Source organism: Camelina sativa, chromosome 14 (assembly GCF_000633955.1).
Source record: "Camelina sativa cultivar DH55 chromosome 14, Cs, whole genome shotgun sequence".
Lineage (NCBI taxonomy): Eukaryota > Viridiplantae > Streptophyta > Magnoliopsida > Brassicales > Brassicaceae > Camelina > Camelina sativa.
In genome coordinates this window covers 26,002,968-26,023,372 of record NC_025698.1, presented here as the reverse complement: position 1 = coordinate 26,023,372, position 20,405 = coordinate 26,002,968, and the positions used below count along the sequence as shown (strand labels likewise).

Below are 20,405 nucleotides of genomic sequence, written 5' to 3'. Positions count from 1 at the left end.
TCTAGATAAGTACCAGTGCTATAACACTGTTTAAATTTTATTTTATACAAAATTTTGTATATTTTATATTTTAAAATAAAATTTTAATATGTTGTATTAGGTTATATATGTGAAGTTATTTCAACAATGTATATTCTACATCATGACTTGAATGTCATTATAATACATGATTTTGTAGATTTGAATTTAAATACTCAAATTTTGACCTGTTCAGTAAATTTTTTAATTGAATAGATATTATTTCTAAAGAATAATATTACTAAAGCTTGAATATTTTATAGATTGAACAATTTATATTTGTTTTTTAAAAATTCAACTTATGGTATATCCGGAAATAAAACTATTTTTTAATTATAATAAATAATATGATAATTTATTTATTTCACAAAATAGACTCATATATAAAAATGAGAGGTGAAGTATAATGATAATTAATAAATTAATATGTTAAGTTAGATATCAAAAGATTTTATTTGATGAATAATTTAATAAAGGAAATTAATATGATAAGTTAGATGATATGATTTTTTGAAATATTCTCTTTAAGATTTTTGGTATAACCTATTTGTAACCAATATAATCTATGATTAATGTATAACCTATTTGTAACCAACTTAATAAAATTATATAGTCTACAAAATAATGTTGTGTACTTCCGTTTTATTATAAAGGGGATGACTAGTTCGTATATGTTCGGGAAATGTAGAATAATGAAACTAGGCATCACACTAATCTCTAAAAAAAAATCCAAAAAAACAAAATCTAACCGATTCTACACTAAAAACTTTATGGGAGAAGAAATAACACAAAGGTGATAACCAACGCAGAAAGCCTTTAGTTATGGGAGTTGCCTCCAGTCCGGTGGCCCAGTCTTTCTTACTATCCACACTTGCCGTCAGCCTGCATATCATATTGAAAATTTTAAGAAACTGTAGAATTTACATAATGGCTTCAGATTCAAAACAGGTAAAGAAAATGACCTTGCACGCTGCAAAGTTATCGCAACCGCACATCAAATTGCCATTAGCAATATCTACCGCTTGCGGAGCTCCTCCACCATTGCTTCTCTGAACTCACACATACACAAACACACACACAAATCAATAAGACGAAATCCAGACAATTTCCACAACCTACAACTACCGATATAGATGTACCTTGTAGAAATCGACTGCTATGAAGTTAGGCCATCGCTTCCCCGCGGCTTGGTAACATGTCTTGATAGATTCTAGAAGAGAAGCCGAGTTTTGCTTACATGCAACTATCAAATCAGCTGCATCAGGGAAATGGTTCACAAGAACAAGAGATTTCGATTTATCGCTCATCGGTTTTGATTGTGCCCTATTCGGACATGCTCCTACCTTCAACCCCCCATTTCCATCTGCAATTTTTTCTTCCCATTCATTAACAAAAAAATATGTTCATAAAATTTTATATAATAATATGGTTTTGCATCATATATAGTAGTACTCACATTGATTCTCAACCATATAGTTCCATTGATATGCAATCCCTTCGGTTGCTTCTTTACGTGAATCGGATGTGAAAACTAGCAACCGTTGGTTTTGACGTACCATGTCGTCAAGCCTTGGCCAATCCCCTCCATTTTTGGGCATTCTAGCTACCGGAAACATGAAGTTACGTAGACCAGCTGCATCGAACACTTTCGTGAGACCATTAGGCGATTTCACATAGTCTTCGATGATAATCGTTACAACTTCCTCTGTGTTCTTCTCTAGAAACACTTGAAACTCCCTCAAAATGTTAATCGCCGGTTGCTGCCACATTTGCACACAATACAAACAATCATAAATGAAAAAAATCTTCTAACAGTTTCCAGTGAACCAGACAATGAACAAAAAATGCATCATAACTTACGAAAGCGGTGAAATTGAAACACATCCCGTTGAAAGAATGGCAAAGCCAGACATCGTTTTGGAAGTCATACATGTCGAGCATAAACCCTCTTACACCATTCTGTAATAATTCAACAAAACACATCAAAAAGGATTCACACTTTTGAAAGAAAAGGTTTGCTAAATATTGGGAACTTTGTATTGAAACGTTGTTGCAAGAGTTTACACTGAGTTGGCTTGTGATTGAATCTTGCTGGTTAGTAGGCGCCAAAATGACAGAACCGGTCCTTGACACTTCCCCCAATCGAGCAAACGAGTTGTGTGTTGTTAACCATGAATACTTGTTGAAAGGCAATCCCTTCGTCTTTTTTTTTCGTATATATAAATTCAATCCAATTTTATTTATCAATAAAAACGAAAAACTTAGATTGATGAAACAGAGATTGAACCTTGGAGATGGGGTTGATGGGTTGGGTTCGGGAGCATCTGGGTCTGAAACCAGAGTTGGCTATACATGTTTCACAGTGTAAACCAGCGTCACAGTTTCTGTTTGCTATACATGTTTTCCCCTCCTACGATCCATAACCAAGACAAATCAAGAAAAAGATACTCTGTTTATGTTCTGTCGTAAGTGTTGTAAATTAAAATTTGATGAGATTTTTGGTTACCTGGAGAGCAGAGGATATATCTAAAAGGAAAGAAGATTGAATCAGAAGAGCTACGAGAAGGACGAGTAGTCTTGGAAACATAGTTATCTACGCCAAGATGGTAAAATGAATCCAAAAAAATCTAAAGTAGAAGAAGAAAGAGTTAGCTACTTCATCATCATCATCATAATCACTGTTGGACAAAAATGTTGGGTTTGCATTTGCGTGAAGATTCTTAAGACCAAGAAAAATGGGTCAGAGGATTTTAAGGATAGAAATAGAGTGAACGGAAGTGCGCGCGTGTCGGTGAAGACATGATGATAATAATAAATGGGGCTGCAAAAGTGGGTTTGTTGGTGTGCCTCTGTTTTTTGTTTCTTCTTTTTTCATCAAATCTTTCTTTTTATTATTTTATTTTTACATTTTAAATAAAATATATATGTTCCATTGTTTCAGTCACTCAAAAAAGGAGAATTACCATTGGTCTAGAACTCGACCAACTGACTTTTTTTTTTTTTTTTGAAACCCTAAAAGAGCATTTTGGTTCTCTCTAATGTTCTCTAATGTTCTCCATGTTTGAGTTAAGATGATTCGAGTGGTTATTGATAAACGAGTCTGTTTTTTTTTTCTTCTTCCAAATGTAGACTAGTTAATTGCGAATTTAAATAGATGAAGACTTATTCAACTACTCTTCCAACTAACTGAGCCAATTGCGCTAGAATGTTATGTACAGTGACGTGGTTTGGTTATGGACATCTCAAATCTAAATAAAAAACTTTTTAAGGTTATTAAAATTTCGATTATACTCTTTGTTCACTATTATTATACTGGTAGGGTGCGTGTTCGAGTTGTAAACAATAAATAAATAAATGCACTATAAATCTTTCATAAATAACTAAAATAATATGGATAAGAGTAGAATTTTGATTAAAAATATACATTTTAATTATGCAAACAATTTTATAAAACAACTCCTAAGCTCTAAAATGACAACTTGTCAACACGAGAAAATAGCATATTAGCATCCTAGTTTAATTTGTTTGTTTTTTTTGAATCTATCATCCTAGTTTTTGCCCGCAAGTCTGCAAGTTATTCACACTACAACGTTGATAATTTATGGAAGTCATATCAATAATAATAGAAAAAAAGTGTGAGTTATTTTTGTAAAATTTTAATATTTTCCTCAAAAGTGTAGAAAAGGAAAAAGAGAAAAAGAAAAGAAGAAGAAACAGCTATAACGACTAATCTATCTTAACATTTTTTTAGTACATTTTTCTACCATCCTTTCTTATTTTTGTATCCAAACAAGTCCTAACTAAATTCTCTATAATCCTTACAACCAAACATAATGATTTCCTTATTTGATAATATTAATTTCCCAAAATCTATCTACCTAGTTTAAAGCAATATGTTAGAGTAAAATATAATTCTCCTTTCATTTTTATTTAATCTTATATTTAATTATTTAAATTACTATTTAATATATTAAGTTAATAAAAGTTTATATTTTTTTAGCATATGATGTGATTTGAATTTTTATAAATTGATATATATTTTAAAAATTGTTTTAGAATTTTTGTAACCAAACAAGTATATTTGAATATAGATTATTTCACATTTGAGTTATTTTAATATCTAATGAATATCTATCTTAACCTTTTTATTAATTACTGTAAACATATATAACAACGTAACATTTATATTAAAATTCAAAAAAATTTGATCTATTTATAATATATTCAAAAGTTTTTTTAAAAAATTGTTCCGTAGTGTACCATGGGTCAAATCTAGATATTATTAAAAGGCAAATCGCATGAGCGAGCATTTCACGCAATCCAGTTACCTTCCTTCTTCCGAACAAAGCTACACACGCCGATTGTCCCGATAACCATTTTTTGTATAATTTGTTGTCTTTATAATATAAACCATCGATCCATTCAACTAAAAGAATAAACCGGCCCAAGGTAGCCCACTTTGCTGCCATTCTAAACCAAGTCCAAAAACACTCTTAAACTATTTCCAAAAATATCAAAGATTTTGGTTGGGGTACAGATCAATTTGGGAGATATTGTATGAATCCAACTCCACGTTATAAATATTGGCACAAGGACGAATGATTTTGATATAAGTTTGAAAAGAAAAAGAAAACAATCCGTTCTTTCTTATTCAAGAACGGTACGATAACCTTGTTTCTATTGGTTAGGGGACCCCAAACCTCAGCGCTCATATTCACATTCACATTTGCAACGCGACTCCTTAAAATCTTTTATAGTACATCTCTTCTTATTTCATTTTTTCATACAATTTATCGGTAACTTGTATAACCTTTTCTACTATCATAAAAACTACACTATTACGTAACGAGAGGTCCAGAACAGGCCTGATATTATAAATGATTGACTTATTCCAACCCTAGTTATATATATTTAACGCTTACAATGACCATATAAACGCTTTGTCTATGGCATTACTACAATATTTTAGGGATAAAATTGCATACAAACTAAAATCTAAACCTAACAAAAAAAAAAAAAAATTGTGCAGTTGAGGTCTGTGAGATATGACAGGGTGTGCACATGTGAGTGACCCTACCAACGTTATGTAGACCATTTCCATTTGGGTTCACATTGCATTGCTTCTTACATCTCATTTTTTTTTTCTTTCTCTTTTGAATTCGATGAAGAAGAATTTATATCCAAAACTAAAATTAGGATAATTTAGGATCAATCCCAAAGCCCTCGAATGAACCCACTAAGCCATTTTATCCCTATGTCGCTTTCGCTTCACCAAACACTTCATAAATGCTTGTTTTAATTTTGTTCTTTTAATTAACAAACAATACCTTTCTTTTACTCCAAGGAAAGGACAAAGGTCTAATAATTATTCTCTTTTATCAAAAAGCAGAAGATTTGCTATGAAATTAATATTTAATTTAACAGTTGTAGATACAAATATACAATCATACAAAGAACAACTGTTTATTATGAGCAACGGATGTGTTTTACTTAATATATCTAAAAACGAATGAAAACAAACAACATTTAATAATTACCGGAATGGCATGAGACATCATGATAGAAACATGCGGCCTCCGTTTCAATTTGTTTTCAATTTTTAATCCTACTACTAATCATGTAGTATTTGTGTTAGTCCAAATCACTTCACATGAACGAAACAATCTCAATATCAACTTTTGAATATTTAAAATTTTTGTGTTTCCTTGAACAAACATTCACAAGTTAGTGTTGTTGCATTGAGCCATTACCGTGGACCGTGGTGGTATACTATGTAATAAAACGAAACCAGTAGGTTAAAAGCGAGAGGAAATGATAAAATTAGGGGGTTTTGTTTTGCAATTTCTTCAAATTTTGATCACGAATTGAATTAACTATAGCAGCAGCAAGTTGATAACTCTAAAATTTGTCTGTTTCCTTGTCACTTGTCAGTGAGTAATACAGAGCCTCGAATGTCATATTCACACAGGGACTTTCCGTTAACTCCTTTTATAATCTCTCTCTCTCTTCCTCTCTCCTTCTCTTGCTCTCTTGACTCTTGGCCATGGTGATGAATAGTCAAGCTTTCTTGTTGGCATTAATTGCATTACTTGCAACCCAATTGCCTTCTTCACTAATAATGGCTAAAGGTTTAATCTTTTTCGATTTTCCTCTGTTTGCTTCTCTCTTCAAAAGCTTCATTTTCTTAATCTTGTGATGTTAATGTTGAATTCTGAGCTTCTGGGTTTTGTAAATTTTGTTGCTTTCTTTGACTAGATTTTGAGTTTCTCGATGGGAATTTGCTTAGTTCTGGTTCATTAGAGTTGCTTACATGCAAACTACTCTGTTTTTCTGAATTGAAGTCAGATCTTGAGGTAGCATAAAAATTGAAGCTTTCTCTGGTTCGAGCTTCAAAGCTATTGTTATTAAAAGTTAAAAACTTGACACTTTTGGACTGCTCTTTCAAGCAAGTCTCCATTGTTAAAACTTAAAAATGGCATCTTCTTTCTTACCAGACACTAACGTAATGCTGCATTGTTGTTTGTGTTTTAGCAGATTGTCCATTAGATTTCAGTTCATCAAATTTCACACTAGTAGCTTCTGTGTGCTCCAACATAACCAACCGAGGCAAATGTTGCCGCTACATGAACGCATTTGTTGCCGTATCCGTGGCTCGTTACGCTAACTTGTCAAGTAATCTTGGAGTCGCATCAGATTTATCTGAAACCTGCATTGCTTCCATCTCTAGAACCATGGAGCAGTACGGAGTCTCGAGAAACGCTACTAGTTTCTGCGGTTTAGGAACCAAGATCCTTGTTAAGTATGACTGTGAAGGTCGAACCACTGTAAGACAAATGCATCAGTCTCCAGAATTTGGACATGTTTCAAGAAATTGCAGACTTCCACTTTCCTCTGGAAACCAATGCAGGAAGTGTTTGAATTCTGGTATCACTTACCTTCGTGATCTCATCGGTCCAGACACTAATAACATTACATTGAGTACTTGTCGTGACGCAACTTATGCTACATTAGCAAGCAGAATTGGCAATGCATCGACTCTTGAGCTTCTTGGTTGTTTCTTTCAAGTGACAGAGCTTAGCATTCCTTCAGGTTAGACACATGACTGCAACTTTCCATAGTATCACATCAGTTTTTGAGCAATCTGTTTTTGTCTGATTTGCATTCGCATATGGACAGGGTCATTTCCACCTTTGGCAAGTCCAGAACCTTCTCCAAGTACGGTTGGTGCTATTAGCCCAAGCAACAGTGATGCTCAAATGACTACAAGTAGAAGCACCAATCCATATCACTTAACAATGGTTCCAACCATTGGGATTGTTGTTACAGCTGTTGCTCTTACCATGCTCGTAGTCCTGGTTATTCTTATCCGTAAAAAGAACCGAGAACTCGATGAATCCGAGAGCTTGGATAAAAAGTCAACAAAATCAATTCCTTCTTCCCTGCCTGTATTCAAGATTCATGAAGGTGGGAGAAAAAAAGAAAGTGATTTCTTTGTTTTTGTTATATCATACCAAAGAAAAAAGACTTGACAAATCTTTTTATCTGCAGATGATTCTTCTTCAGCTTTCAGAAAATTCAGCTACAAAGAAATGACAAATGCAACGAATGATTTCAACACGGTGATTGGTCAAGGAGGTTTTGGGACTGTTTACAAAGCTGAGCTAAGGGATGGATTGGTTGCAGCAGTAAAAAGAATGAACAAAGTTTCTGAACAAGCTGAACAAGATTTTTGCAGAGAGATAGAGCTTTTAGCTAAGCTGCATCACCGTAACCTTGTTGCTTTGAAAGGCTTTTGCATCAACAAGAAAGAAAGGTCAAGAATCATACATTGCTTTTTGCTTTCGGCATTTACCTTAGAGTATTCATTCTCATCTTCTACTCTCTTTTTTTTCCAATCTTCCAGGTTCCTTGTCTATGACTACATGGAAAATGGCAGCTTAAAAGATCATTTACATGGTATATATATGCTTCTTCTACCTTAACTATAAGAAATCCAGAGTATTGAAAACGTTTCTTCTTTCAATATTGTCTTTGCAGCCACTGGAAAGCCTCCACTGAGTTGGGGAACAAGAATGAAAATCGCAATCGATGTGGCAAATGCTTTGGTAAATATTCCAAAGTCTTTCATCCACATTTCCTCTGTAAACTGATTTGATAATATATCTTTTACAGTTTTTGGTTCTTGGCTGCACGTTGTTCTCTCCTCCAGGAATATCTTCATTTCTACTGTGATCCTCCTCTCTGTCATAGAGATATCAAATCAAGCAATATATTACTTGATGAGAACTTTGTCGCTAAGGTATGAGGAATCAAACAATATAATATCTTAGCAATATCTTCTATGTTAGAAAAACCTTTTTGACTTGGCTAACTAGCTAATGACGTTTTCTTGGTTGCAGCTTTCAGATTTTGGCCTTGCACATTCGTCTAGAGATGGCTCTATTTGCTTTGAGCCAGTGAATACCAATATCCGCGGAACTCCAGGTCAGGGAAAGACACTGAAACAAAATAACTTTGCTCCTTTCGATGGAAACTGAGTTTTAAAAATTTGGAAGTTTTTTTTTTCAGGCTATGTAGATCCGGAATACGTAGTTACGCAAGAGCTGACTGAAAAGAGTGATGTGTACAGCTATGGAGTTGTGTTGCTGGAGCTCATAACCGGGAGAAGAGCAGTTGATGAAGGTGTGAACCTTGTGGAAATGTCTCAACGGTTTTTGTTGACGAAATCAAAACACCGGGAGTTGGTAGACCCAAGAATCAACGACTCCATTGATGATGCTGGAGTAAAACAGCTTGAAGCAGTTGTGGCTGTTGTGAGATGGTGTACCGAGAAAGAAGGCCGGTCTAGGCCATCTATTAAGCAAGTCCTGAGACTATTGTGTGAAAGCTGTGATCCGTTGCATAGTGCATTTGCTAAAGCGGTTGAGGGAGAGATAGGCTGGGATAGTAGGAAGAGAAGTAATTTGAGATTTCAAAGAGGTGATTCCCGGATCTTTGGTCCATCATCTAGTACAACTTCCAGGTCACATTACAGCCAGAGTTTACCTCACTCTCCAATTAATGGATTCTCTTTCTGAGTTAAGTCACTTCTTCTCTATAAGCTGAATTGAAAGTTTACATATATTTTATAATAATTATGAATTCATATTGAAAGCTCTCTCATACTCTGCACTCTTAGTTAGATTCAGCTCAAAAGATTTCTACATTGTAAGTTTCTGTAATCTCTCTCCTGTACAGTAGAACTATCTTCCATTACATATTAAGTCTTCAAATGTCTTCCTTTTGGGTGATGTTTGTATCACATTACCAGGGTCTTCTTGCTTTCATTTCACCTTCTTACCACGGACCAGTAAGGGTTCTTCTCAAGCATTGTGTTTTGGCCAGACATGGAAGCAGCTTCGACAATTCTTTCACCTGAAAATTCAAGAAGCAGTATCAGTTAACAATACCATCAAAGAGACAATAGGCAAACATTTAGACAAATACAAAACGTATTAATAAAAGAGTATCTCCAAATAAGTAACAAGGAAGACTTTTCTACCTCACTGTTCTGGGTTTTCATAATTTCAGCCTGCAACACAGGAAACCTCAGTTAAAGAACTGAGCCAGCTAGCTAGACTCTAATATGCAGAAGCAATAAGAAGGCAATAAATGGTTGTTTAACAAACCTGTTTTTTCTGCAAATCTTGATTCAGTTGCTTGAGACTTTCAATCTCGGCTTCCAGTTCCAAGGTATAAGCCTGAGGTTAACCGGAATATCAAAATCAATATGAAAGTTCTTGAAAAGAAAACGGTAATGCCAGTTTGGTTTATATAAAAACTTTACCTGCTTTCGAGCCCTTGATCTAGCGGCTGATTCACGATTCTTGATCATTCTCTTTTGCCTTCTCTCAACAACCTTCTCCAGGCCTGTATTGCTTCTTCTTCCTCGACCAAACACATAAGGAACTGGTGATGACCAAGTATTATTTTCTGCACTGCTTGTCCCGGGAGAAGTAGCTGCAACAGTAACCCCTGCTCCTCCCATATTACTGTTAACCGGACCATCTAGACCAGCGTCAAACAAACCTCTGTTGACCAAGTTTACAGGCGCAAATGCTACATTCGCTTGTTTTGGAAAAATAGTTGGAGGCAATCTCTGATATGGGTGCTGCTGCTGCTGATGTGGTTTCTGCTGTTGTTGCATTTTTCCACCCACTTTGAGGGCTGAACCAGGTGCTTGATTATAGATCATAGAATCATTGTTGCCGTTGAAAGGTATGCTGTTTTGATTCGGCTGACCAAATCCAAACCCCAAACCAGCAGCACCATTGTTAGCATAAAACCCACTACTGTTATCGTTCTGTTGAGTAGAGTTAGTATCTTCTTTCACAACGCCAGCACGGAGCAAGAAATCCTCTAGAGTCATTTCCCCTAAAGTCTGTTGCCTCTCAGGCGGCACATCAGTCCTACTATTCCCATTACTACCATCTTTCGAATTCAAGTGTTTCCAGACCTCATCTACAGTCTTCTGACTAAGCGTTCTAGGCAAAGTCAACGAGCCTTGTCTCTGTAGAACATTCCCCCCTGGAACGAAACCACTAGGTCCCGAGGCTGCAACTGAAGATGGGGTAGTAGTCATAAAGGCTTGAGCTTCTTCAGCAGTCCATATGTTCTTCAGTAGCTCATCCATATTCATTGACCCAAAATCTTTCCCTGGCTCACCTAAGGTGCTCTGAAGCTCATCAAACGTTAAGGAATATAACGAAGACTGCCTCGCCAATGGCTTTGACTGGTAAGTACTACACCCATTCCCACCAGAAGAATCAACTCCTAAGTTGTCGAAATCTATATGAGTACCCATGCTTCTTTTTCTGTTTCACAAAGAATCACTTCTTCAGTCCAAAAAAACAACCTTTTCTAGCTTTACCTAAAAGAGAGAGAGTAAGACCAGACAGTTAAGATAAAACTGAAAACAGGTATAAGAGTAAAACAACCCTCTCTGCGTCACAATCATAAGAGCAAGTAAACACCAAAAAAGAGAGAAACTTTCATATAAAATGTGTAGACTTTAGACACTTTTAGCCAGGAGCAATAAACAGATCACAAAAATTCGATCCAGAGAGTAAAAACTGGATCCTTGGTTTCAAAGAAATCCAAAACAAAAACAAGACTGAACCAAAATCCATAGTTTTGACCATTTCTTTAAAGAACCCAAAAGGTAGATCAAGAACATGACGGATCTATTCAAGATTCCTGAGTAACACAACAAATCTTATCATAACCCTCAAAATAAAAATAAAAAAATTGTTGGAGAAGAAGAAGACTCATAACTCTAGTTAGTTCCACTACTTCTTCATTACTACTACCCGATTTAGAACACACACATACACACAAAAACAGATCAGATAATATGAATCGGACCAATAAAAAAAGGTAACTATACAAAGATGATGATGATAAGATAAAGACAGATTCCAATTAAATGAAAAAAAAAAAAAGGGATTAAAAGGGAAGCTTCACCTAATGTTTATTGGCGATTGCTGAAAACGGAGATTTGCTGAGGGGGGAGGGAGACGACAAGTGTGCTTGTAGTAACCTCGACACGAACTGCCATTTTAAGGGGGTGAGTTTAGCTTTTTCCTCTTAAGGGTTTTTTTTAATACTTTAATATATTTTTAGATATTTTGTGTTCCTTTTTATATTGGTAGTGGTACTACTACAGTACTACTACAGCTAGTAAACAAAATAAATATCTCGTTTTAATTATTATTAAAGTTTGTTTTTAAAAAAAATAGTCACTTAATTGAGCTGACATCCACGTTCGTGTCTATCCAATAAGAAGCTGTAACGTGTGAGAGAACTTTAGTCGCTGATGGGTGTTCTTGCCTTCTTCACACAATGGAGAGAATTAGTTTAGTAGAGAGATCCACAAGAATCTTTTGAGATGTTGCTACATAAGTCTAGGGTTGGTTATTACCTGAATTAACCGAATTGAAGTTTAGATAGGTTCCTTATAAACTATTAATAGTAGTATATTTTCTCTATAAAATTACGTCCTGTCAAACAAAAATTTATAGAATTATGCTATTGTTACTCCTGTTGAACGTTCTTGAACAGAAAAAAAATAGGGATTATTATTATACACAGAAATGCTGTTGAAAAAAGGCTGAAGTCTGGCAAGTGATTCTTTTGGGTCCACATACATAGTTATATATATCTAAGCAAGCAACCCAAAAGAAGACGACGGTTGCGTCGAGTTTAATACAATTCACTTCCAAATATGGAAAATTTGCCCTCTCCCTCATTTGGTAATTGGTGACTTTGGTGTCTCTGATTTGATTTCTTCTATATACATCTTTTATAATTTGATAACTTATTTAAAAGAATTAGTCTACTTTTGTGTCACGTTGGCCTGGCCAGCGTATAGAATGAGCATCAAACCATGATAGACTCCACCATTCCACCTTCCCTTTTATATATGATCATTCCTATTATAATGTTAAGCTTTATTGGAACATTTGCAAAAAAAACCTTTTTATCTATACTATTTGCAATAATACCCTATTTTGTTGTCCATTTTCTATGTATAAAATGATTAAATTCTAAATCTTAAATTCCAAATACTAAATCTTACCACTTCAAAACTATCATATTTTTAATCTAAAGTAGCATTTAAATAAATTTTATATCATACATTTCACAAAACTTCCGAAATAACATTAACTGACACAATTACAATATTTTTAATTAATTTTTGGATTTTTTTTTTAATGTTTGTGTTGCCTATTTTTCATTTAGGGCATAGTTTTTAGGAGTAGAGTTTAGTGTTTAGAATTTAATTTTGAAACATGATGTTATTTTTAGAATTTTATAGATGTTGTGCCAAATTTGAAAATAAAACTAATTTTTGTGCTATTTGTGAGAATTGTTTTTTCTAATATAACTTGTGCTTTCTTTCTTGTAGAACAAACACACTAAAACTTTATTGGGATGGCATATACATCACACATCCTAAATCAAGTAAGGACCCATCAAGTAAAGACTATGGGTTTCCACCAAGCTACTACTACATCCATTCCATTAGGAATTGATGATCTTTTAATGATACCTTCTAGGGATTGGCTTGTCCAAGATGTTGAACAACAAAATTAGATTTTGGGAAAATACCATCATTATGGGAATGTACATACGGTAGAAAAATTACGCCAATCTATTGAAATATGGTATGGTACAAGTGAATATTTGTGACAAGAAATGAATCATAATGTCAGAAAAATCATCTGCCTGTTGTCCCCTGCTAGGAACTTCGAAAAGGTACATTGGCTGACAAAAAATACGATATTTTACTAATATATCGATAGGTTGAAATTAAAAAAAAAACAAAATTTGTTATTTAAAAAACGAGTTAAGACAATCTAAACCATATCTTATTTGCTGTAAAAAAATCATATCTTACAATTTTAATTTTGAAAACAATATTTATAAAGAGACAATAATAATCTGACAATACAAAATTAATTTGTGTTTGTAAGTATATTTGAAATTATTTGAATACGATATTTTACTAATTTATCGATAGGTTGTAATTTTTTTGAAAAAAAATTGTTAAATAAAAAAACAAGTTAAGACAATCTAAACCATATCTTACATGCTGTCAAAAAAAAATCATATCTTACAATTTTAGTTTCGAAAACAACATTTATAAAGAGACAATAATAAAATGAATATGACAATACAAAATTAATTTGTGTTTGTAAGTATATTTGAAATTATTTTAATGTATTCACTTGTGAAAATAATAATATATATGAACTCAAGATACGGACTAGTGATCTTCATCATCATTCATACCTAATGAAGTTAATTAAAGATGATGTATAGTAGATTTTGGAACCCATAATGCTTGTAAAACTAGTAATAGTGTCTACAATTATTTATGATTATTTTAAGTTGTGCCGACAGAAAAAAAAAACATGACACTAGAAAATGTGTAATATAATAGAATAATTAGAGAAGAAAATAAGAATTTTAAATATAAAATACAAGAATCAGTAAAATCAAATATTTCACAATTTATCAAATTTATATAATTATTAATTTATAATATTATTATGACCATATATTTACGTAGAAATGTTTTTAGAAAACATTATTTTTATTATCTCAATGAATTATGTTAAATTTACATTGGCTTAAATGAAAAAAAATTAGAGTTTTAGAATGTTTACAAAAAAAGTTGGCTGGTAATTTGTTTCTCTTCTAGGATTCAGAAAAGAACTACAAACATTTTTTTGTAAAAAGGGAGAGAAAATTCTTAAGAACCTTTACTTATTAAATAACAATTTCCAGATTCAAATGAGTTTTTACCATAGTAAGAGTGTAAAAACTTTTTTCTGAAAAAGGCATATAATCTTATGAAAATTAACTAAATGCCATATAAAATTTTCACCAAAATATTAAAAAAGTTCTTTAAAAAATAATATCATTTTTCATCAGTATGTGAAAATACTTGGGCTTAGAGTGGTTTAAAAGTTTTTTTTTTTTTTTTTTTTTTACCTCAAAAGCACCATAATTTTATTACTCAGGTTCGAATAGGTTGGTTTCTAATGCCAAAATTGATGGTGGAACATAATTGATTGAGTGGTTTAAAAGCTTTTACACCATCAATTTTGGTGTTTGATTCACCAAAAAAGTATTTTCATATAAATTCGTGGTGCAAGACTAATCGGAAGATGAAGAGTAATGCATGCAGTACTCTCGAAAGTTGAGAATAAGACTTAGCTTCATTGCCTCGTTATGACACGCATATTAGAATCATCAGTGAAAATTGCACATTGTGAAACTTGTGGAGAGTCATCTTTTTTCCTCCTACCATGTAATCCCTTGGAGTAAGGTGGTCTGATACTTGTTTAGTTGAAATCTATACTTTGATTTCCATAAAGCAGCTTCTAGGTCTTCCACATTTTAAACCCTCACTAAGGGGCGGAAGTAACATGAAGGATTACATAAACCACTTTAGCTACTAGCTAGGCCAATCAAAACTTCAAAACTATACGTGGCAAATTAAGGCTCTGTCGATGACCCATAGAACTAGTGCATTGACTTTGAAGCTAAGCTCTGAATAATCAAAAAGATTATTCACATCACATTTCTCATCTTCTAACAAAAATTAAATCAAAAGTCGTATGATACAATGAAATAAAATCAAAACAAACAACATTAAACCCAAAACACAACATACCAAATCAATCAATTTAACGACAGAACCTTCATACACATTCATTAAATCCTCTCCCAAAAGGCAAAAACTTTTCTCATCTTCTCCTCCCCCCTTTTGATTCTTTCTCTCGTTTCGTTTAATGGGTGTTTTCTCGAATCTTCGAGGACCCAGAATTGGAGCTGAATCAGGAGGAGCCAATGCCAATGGCTCTCCTTCATCATCATCATCTTCTTCTTCTTCACCATCTACATCAATCAAGCGAAAGTTGTCTAATTTGCTACCAATCTGCGTTGCTCTGGTAGTTATAGCTGAGATCGGGTTCCTGGGTCGGCTCGATAAAGTCGCTTTGGTCGATACGTTGACCGACTTCTTCACCCAGTCTCCTTCATCACTCTCGCAGTCTCCTCCGGCTAGATCCGATCGGAAGAAGATCGGATTGTTCACGGACCACTGCGAGGAGTGGTTGACGAGAGAAGATTCAGTTTCTTATTCTCGAGATTTCACTAAAGATCCGATTTTTGTCTCTGGTGGAGCAAAGGTACTGCTCTGTAAGATGGATCATGATAAGTTTCTATATCTTATGAATAGATTCAGTTACATGTTTTATATGTTTTACTCTCTTACACGACTGAAAGTTTAAGTTTTTGATTTATACTTGTTCTGAATTGGGTTATTGAATTCGTTTCTGTCGCAATTGATAGGACTTTCAATCGTGTTCTGTGGATTGTACATTTGGAGATAGTTCAGGTAAGACACCGGATGCTGCGTTTGGATTAGGTCAGCAACCTGGAACTCTTAGTATAATCCGTTCTATGGAATCAGCACAGTACTATCCAGAAAATGATCTCGCTCAGGCACGACGGTGGGTAAGCACAATCTCAACAGTGCTTTAACGTGTTTCATTATTACAATTTTTGCTTTGGTAGGAGGATGTGTATATAACTGTGGCTGTTTTGCTTTTCATCAGGAGAGGTTATGATATTGTGATGACCACTAGTCTATCATCAGATGTTCCTGTTGGGTATTTTTCATGGGCGGAGTATGATATTATGGCTCCAGTACAACCAAAGACTCAGAAAGCCATCGCAGCTGCTTTTATTTCCAATTGTGGTGCTCGGAATTTTCGTCTACAAGCACTTGAAGGCCTGATGAAGACTAACATCAAGATTGATTCTTATGGTGGTTGTCATCGGAACCGCGATGGAAAAGGTAACGTAGACATTGAAGTAAATTGTTCAAGTTAGAGATTTGGATTAAAAATGAGCTGTCAGTTTGATTGTTTTTAAGTTTCATATAGTTGACAAGGTTGAAGCTCTTAAGCGATACAAATTCAGTTTGGCTTTTGAGAACACTAACGAGGAGGATTATGTCACTGAGAAATTCTTCCAATCCCTAGTTGCTGGTATGTTTTAGTCTGTCTCTGTTAGCATAATTTACAAGTTCTTTGTTGGTTATGTCATTAGACAAACAAGTATTTGTTTCCATAAACAAGTTTTTCAATATTTCCTCTTCCATAACCAAGTTTTTCAATATTTCGTCTCAGGATCCGTCCCGGTGGTAGTTGGTCCTCCAAATATAGAAGAATTTGCACCTGCTTCAGACTCATTCCTTCACATTAAGAGTATGGAAGATGTGGAGCCAGTTGCAAAGAGAATGAAGTATCTCGCAGCTAATCCTGCTGCTTATAATCAGACACTAAGGTTCAGTTTTTTTCTATAAATGATTGTAAATATATGTAATAACTTCTTTTTGAAAGCTTCTTCGTGCTTCTGTTTTAATTTAGATGGAAGTACGAGGGTCCTTCAGATTCTTTCAAGGCACTTGTTGATATGGCTGCTGTGCACTCTTCTTGCCGTCTCTGCATTTTCCTGGCCACGAGGACCCGAGAACAAGAAGAGAAGAGCCCGAATTTCAAGAAACGGCCATGCAAATGCAGCAGGGGAGGATCAGACACAGTTTATCATGTTTTTGTTAGAGAAAGAGGCCGGTTTGAAATGGAATCCATCTTTTTAAGGTTAGAAAAGCTTACCTATTTCACCACTTAAGCAGAACACAGGGTAGGATTAACGGGAATATTTTCGGGGAACCTTTTTTTGTCCAATCCAGGGGTAAAAATCTGACTCAGGAAGCTCTAGAATCCGCGGTTGGCACCAAATTCAAGTCTCTTAAATATGAGCCGGTTTGGAAGAAGGAAAGGCCTGTAAGCTTAAGAGGAGACAGTGAGCTTAGAGTACACAAGATTTATCCACTTGGCCTAACGCAACGACAAGCTTTGTACAACTTCAAATTCGAGGGAAATTCGAGTCTAAGTACTCACATTGAAAACAATCCTTGTGCTAAATTTGAGGTTGTCTTTGTCTAGTTTCATTCCTATGGATATGTTTCAGCCTTTTTAGGTATCAATATCATCATCTCAGCTGTGAAGACATGTCCATGTGCTGGAATCTCAAAGTGCAAGATTAGATGAACTGAAACTAAAGGTTAATTTAGTTATGACATTGGTGAATGCATTTTGTTAGGGAGGAGGTCAGAGGGTCTATGTATATTGTTCCGACATTGCAGATGAGTTTGTTCTTCATTTCTATGGGTGCAAAGAAATGTTTGGGATATAGAGGAATTTGATAGTTTTGAGTCTTTTGAATATGTCTTAGGTACCTATCACTGTTAAATGCGTAATCACAGTTTTCTTCCTATCAGTGTTGAATAATTAGACTCAAAAGAAATAATTAAGTATTTGTTTATTTCTCTTATACTTTCTAAAAGTTATATGAGCCATGAGCAAAATATATACATACATAGACATGAATGCCAACATATATGATTGATTATTAAATCGAAACTAATACTATTTTTTTTGTTCTCAATATTGTTTTGACGTACGTAGTTAACTTTTAAAATATATAAAACAAAAATATATTATATTGGTTATTTAATAATTAAATCATCAAAGTGATAAACACAAGCAACCGAATATAATCTAGAACGACCAATCAAATTTGGAGTCGTTTCAGAGAGTTAGATTTACATTTTTTTAGAATCTTTAAAACGACCAATCAAATTCTTTTGATTTATTAAAAAGTCAACAAAGTTAGTTATATTTGTTATATTTTTGGCGCATGATTTATATACTGTATATCAATGAAAAAAAATTCGGTTTATGAGAAACACAAACCCTCTTCGTCTAGAATTTTTCAAGTTATGAGTGGAAACAATAACATTCCAAGCATCATAGATTATGTATGAATGATTCGATTTTTTGGTTTCTCCTCAAATTCTTAAATATTATTTGACACTGATCTCTCTTAAATTCTCTATTTCAGGTGCACGAAAAAATCGAACGGTGTATTCAAAAGTACATGAGTTTGGAACAAACCATGACTTATCTCTATGTTCATCACCAGATTCGTCAAAATATCACTATAGCAAGTAAGTTATATCAAAAAGAACACAATTGGATTTCAAAATCGGAAACAAAATAACTCAAAAGTTTTTTTTTTTTTTTTTTCAGTTTCGAAACATCTTGAAATAGAGAGTCCAAATTTTTTCAAAGTATACCACAAACGATGTGAATTGGGTCGTCATATAGTTAAATTAAATGATTTACTTTCTCAGCAAAAATATCTGATGAAAAAGTTAACTGATCCTACTACTACTAGTGCTACTGCTACTGAACCACCAGGTACCTGATTAGAGATCAATCCTTTTGTTTATCGTTTTAAGACTGTTTTGTATCTTATGAAGAAGATATTATTGGTTTTCAAATTATGTATTTTGTAGTAACAAAGTTGCATAAACCTAATGATCATCATGATCATGATCAAGATGATCAGATTAATGATGATTGTTTTGAGTTTAATGATTTTGATATTGGAGATGATTCATTCTCTTCTCTCGATCCGTTTGCTACAACTGGTACGTCATTAAATATCTTTCGTAGTAACAACTTGTTAGAACTTAATGATGATCACCATCATGATAAGAAGATCATTAGACATTATTATGTTGTCTAACTAATGATGAATGCTTAAATTTATACAGATGATTCAATTTCTTCTCTCATCAACGATCCGTCACCGTTTGCCGCAACAACACACTCAGATCCTTTTACATCGTTTGCTGCAACACCGCAATCAGATCCTCCTACAACAACTGGTCTACTATATGATATTGATTGTGATGATTCGATCTTTGAAAAGATTGCTAAAGATTTAGAAGAGCAACAAAAGAGAATGCAACTAAAAGTCCAGAAGAAACAACGACCACAACAACACCGTTAAATGGATCAACACCGAATAAAATAACATATCTGCAAGAAGCTTCGAACAATCTAGATTCTGGTAAACTAAGTTAAAAAAATCTCTCCTACACACACTATAAAATCTGGTTTCTTTCATCTCTTATCTTTGTTTATTTTAATACATTGTGTGTGTCTCTAAATAGGTGAAGGATCCACTAAGAAGAACAATAATGGCTCAGAAAAGAACATCATCAACATCAGAGAGTGAAGAGACCATATTCATTATCTTCTCTCTCTATATAATGTTTATTTTTTTTTGTTGCTGTTGTAAATGTAGTATATATATGAAGCTTTGAATACAGTTTCAAATATATTTTCTGGAGTTTATGCAGCAAAGCAGTAAGCAATTCCATGTTTTAAGATAATTTCTTGATTGTTTCAAAGATTTTTGTTCAACAAAAAAAAAAAAAAAAAAAAAAAATTGTTTCAAAGATTTACATTTGTTGAAATCAAGTGTAATATACTAATGTGACAAAGTCCCACATCAGAAGAAACAAACTTTTATTTTTTATATAAATAAGTTAAGCTACTATGTTCGTACGTTGAGCTTAGTAACGTTTGCTTGTGATCCGAGTGGAGACAATAAATGTGACGGAACATTGGGTCGTTCTCATTGAGCCGGGTTCGGGTTTGGCTTTCTACTAGCCTGCCCATTCCAAGTCGGGAGTTGCGATTTCGGTCCCGAGCGAAGGTTTGGGTTTGATCTCTCATAGTCCACTATGACTCAATAAGCCGACTCCAACTCGAAAATCACTTTTTTTTTGCAACTAAATCACATACATACAAAAAGAACTTTCATTTATTGTGTAAGAATCAAGCTAAGTTGTATATAACCAAACCATATATATTCAGTGGTGAAGAACGAAATGACGATTATTTTATTATCTT

At 33.9% G+C, this 20,405-nt stretch overlaps 5 protein-coding genes across 9 annotated transcripts; 3 read left to right on the top strand and 2 right to left on the bottom strand.

Moving 5' to 3' along the window:
• On the bottom strand, positions 632–2,830 carry LOC104742507 (PI-PLC X domain-containing protein At5g67130-like). The gene is made up of 8 exons (XM_010463520.2): positions 2,525–2,830; positions 2,306–2,428; positions 2,083–2,220; positions 1,879–1,977; positions 1,475–1,778; positions 1,158–1,381; positions 981–1,067; positions 632–900 (listed from the first exon to the last, which is right to left on the bottom strand). Exons 1-8 carry the CDS (start codon positions 2,603–2,605, stop codon positions 880–882), a joined length of 1,077 nt encoding a protein of 358 aa, XP_010461822.1. The 5' UTR covers positions 2,606–2,830; the 3' UTR covers positions 632–879.
• On the top strand, positions 5,963–9,344 carry LOC104742505 (probable receptor-like protein kinase At1g49730). 3 transcript variants are annotated; one of them, XM_010463514.2, is made up of 9 exons: positions 5,963–6,146; positions 6,553–7,107; positions 7,195–7,482; positions 7,567–7,831; positions 7,922–7,974; positions 8,056–8,123; positions 8,228–8,317; positions 8,418–8,502; positions 8,587–9,344. In XM_010463514.2, exons 1-9 carry the CDS (start codon positions 6,062–6,064, stop codon positions 9,093–9,095), a joined length of 1,998 nt encoding a protein of 665 aa, XP_010461816.2. In that variant the 5' UTR covers positions 5,963–6,061; the 3' UTR covers positions 9,096–9,344. The 3 variants fall into 3 exon arrangements, with proteins under 3 accessions (XP_010461816.2, XP_010461815.1, XP_019091726.1); XM_010463513.2 differs by having other exon boundaries at positions 6,550–7,107; XM_019236181.1 differs by lacking the exons at positions 5,963–6,146; positions 8,228–8,317; positions 8,418–8,502; positions 8,587–9,344 and adding an exon at positions 6,153–6,371 and having other exon boundaries at positions 8,056–8,168.
• Positions 9,123–11,672, bottom strand: LOC104742506 (ABSCISIC ACID-INSENSITIVE 5-like protein 4). 3 transcript variants are annotated; one of them, XM_010463517.2, is made up of 5 exons: positions 11,521–11,672; positions 9,845–10,927; positions 9,687–9,758; positions 9,560–9,589; positions 9,123–9,432 (listed from the first exon to the last, which is right to left on the bottom strand). In XM_010463517.2, exons 2-5 carry the CDS (start codon positions 10,859–10,861, stop codon positions 9,355–9,357), a joined length of 1,197 nt encoding a protein of 398 aa, XP_010461819.1. In that variant the 5' UTR covers positions 10,862–10,927; positions 11,521–11,672; the 3' UTR covers positions 9,123–9,354. The 3 variants fall into 3 exon arrangements, with proteins under 3 accessions (XP_010461819.1, XP_010461820.1, XP_019091727.1); XM_010463518.2 differs by having other exon boundaries at positions 9,845–10,871; XM_019236182.1 differs by lacking the exon at positions 11,521–11,672 and having other exon boundaries at positions 9,845–11,484.
• On the top strand, positions 15,192–17,913 carry LOC104742504 (putative fucosyltransferase-like protein). Its single transcript, XM_010463512.2, has 7 exons — positions 15,192–15,758; positions 15,922–16,082; positions 16,188–16,429; positions 16,518–16,622; positions 16,764–16,920; positions 17,004–17,234; positions 17,327–17,913. The coding sequence occupies exons 1-7, from the start codon at positions 15,360–15,362 to the stop codon at positions 17,580–17,582; spliced, it is 1,551 nt and encodes a 516-aa protein (XP_010461814.1). The 5' UTR covers positions 15,192–15,359; the 3' UTR covers positions 17,583–17,913.
• On the top strand, positions 18,537–19,550 carry LOC104742503 (the record flags this gene model as incomplete). Its single annotated transcript, XM_019235594.1, has 4 exons — positions 18,537–18,646; positions 18,877–18,899; positions 18,998–19,132; positions 19,259–19,550. Coding segments are annotated over 4 exons (507 nt in total), but the record flags the coding sequence as incomplete, so codon positions are not given.

Excerpts from the sequence above, each read along its gene's own strand:
- LOC104742507 (XM_010463520.2), bottom strand. The coding sequence starts at position 2,605 with ATGTTTCCAAGACTACTCGTCCTTCTCGTAGCTCTTCTGATTCAATCT. Across the intron at positions 1,978-2,082 it reads CAATCACAAGCCAACTCAGT|AATGGTGTAAGAGGGTTTAT; the intron begins GTAAACTCTTGC and ends GAATTATTACAG. Across the intron at positions 1,382-1,474 it reads CTATATGGTTGAGAATCAAT|ATGGAAATGGGGGGTTGAAG; the intron begins GTGAGTACTACT and ends AAAAAATTGCAG.
- LOC104742505 (XM_010463513.2), top strand. The coding sequence starts at position 6,062 with ATGGTGATGAATAGTCAAGCTTTCTTGTTGGCATTAATTGCATTACTT. Across the intron at positions 8,318-8,417 it reads ATGAGAACTTTGTCGCTAAG|CTTTCAGATTTTGGCCTTGC; the intron begins GTATGAGGAATC and ends TCTTGGTTGCAG. Across the intron at positions 8,503-8,586 it reads CAATATCCGCGGAACTCCAG|GCTATGTAGATCCGGAATAC; the intron begins GTCAGGGAAAGA and ends TTTTTTTTTCAG.
- LOC104742506 (XM_010463517.2), bottom strand. The coding sequence starts at position 10,861 with ATGGGTACTCATATAGATTTCGACAACTTAGGAGTTGATTCTTCTGGT. Across the intron at positions 9,590-9,686 it reads AAGATTTGCAGAAAAAACAG|GCTGAAATTATGAAAACCCA; the intron begins GTTTGTTAAACA and ends CCTGTGTTGCAG. Across the intron at positions 9,433-9,559 it reads TGAAAACCCAGAACAGTGAG|GTGAAAGAATTGTCGAAGCT; the intron begins GTAGAAAAGTCT and ends TTGAATTTTCAG.
- LOC104742504 (XM_010463512.2), top strand. The coding sequence starts at position 15,360 with ATGGGTGTTTTCTCGAATCTTCGAGGACCCAGAATTGGAGCTGAATCA. Across the intron at positions 15,759-15,921 it reads TTGTCTCTGGTGGAGCAAAG|GACTTTCAATCGTGTTCTGT; the intron begins GTACTGCTCTGT and ends CGCAATTGATAG. Across the intron at positions 16,430-16,517 it reads TCGGAACCGCGATGGAAAAG|TTGACAAGGTTGAAGCTCTT; the intron begins GTAACGTAGACA and ends AGTTTCATATAG.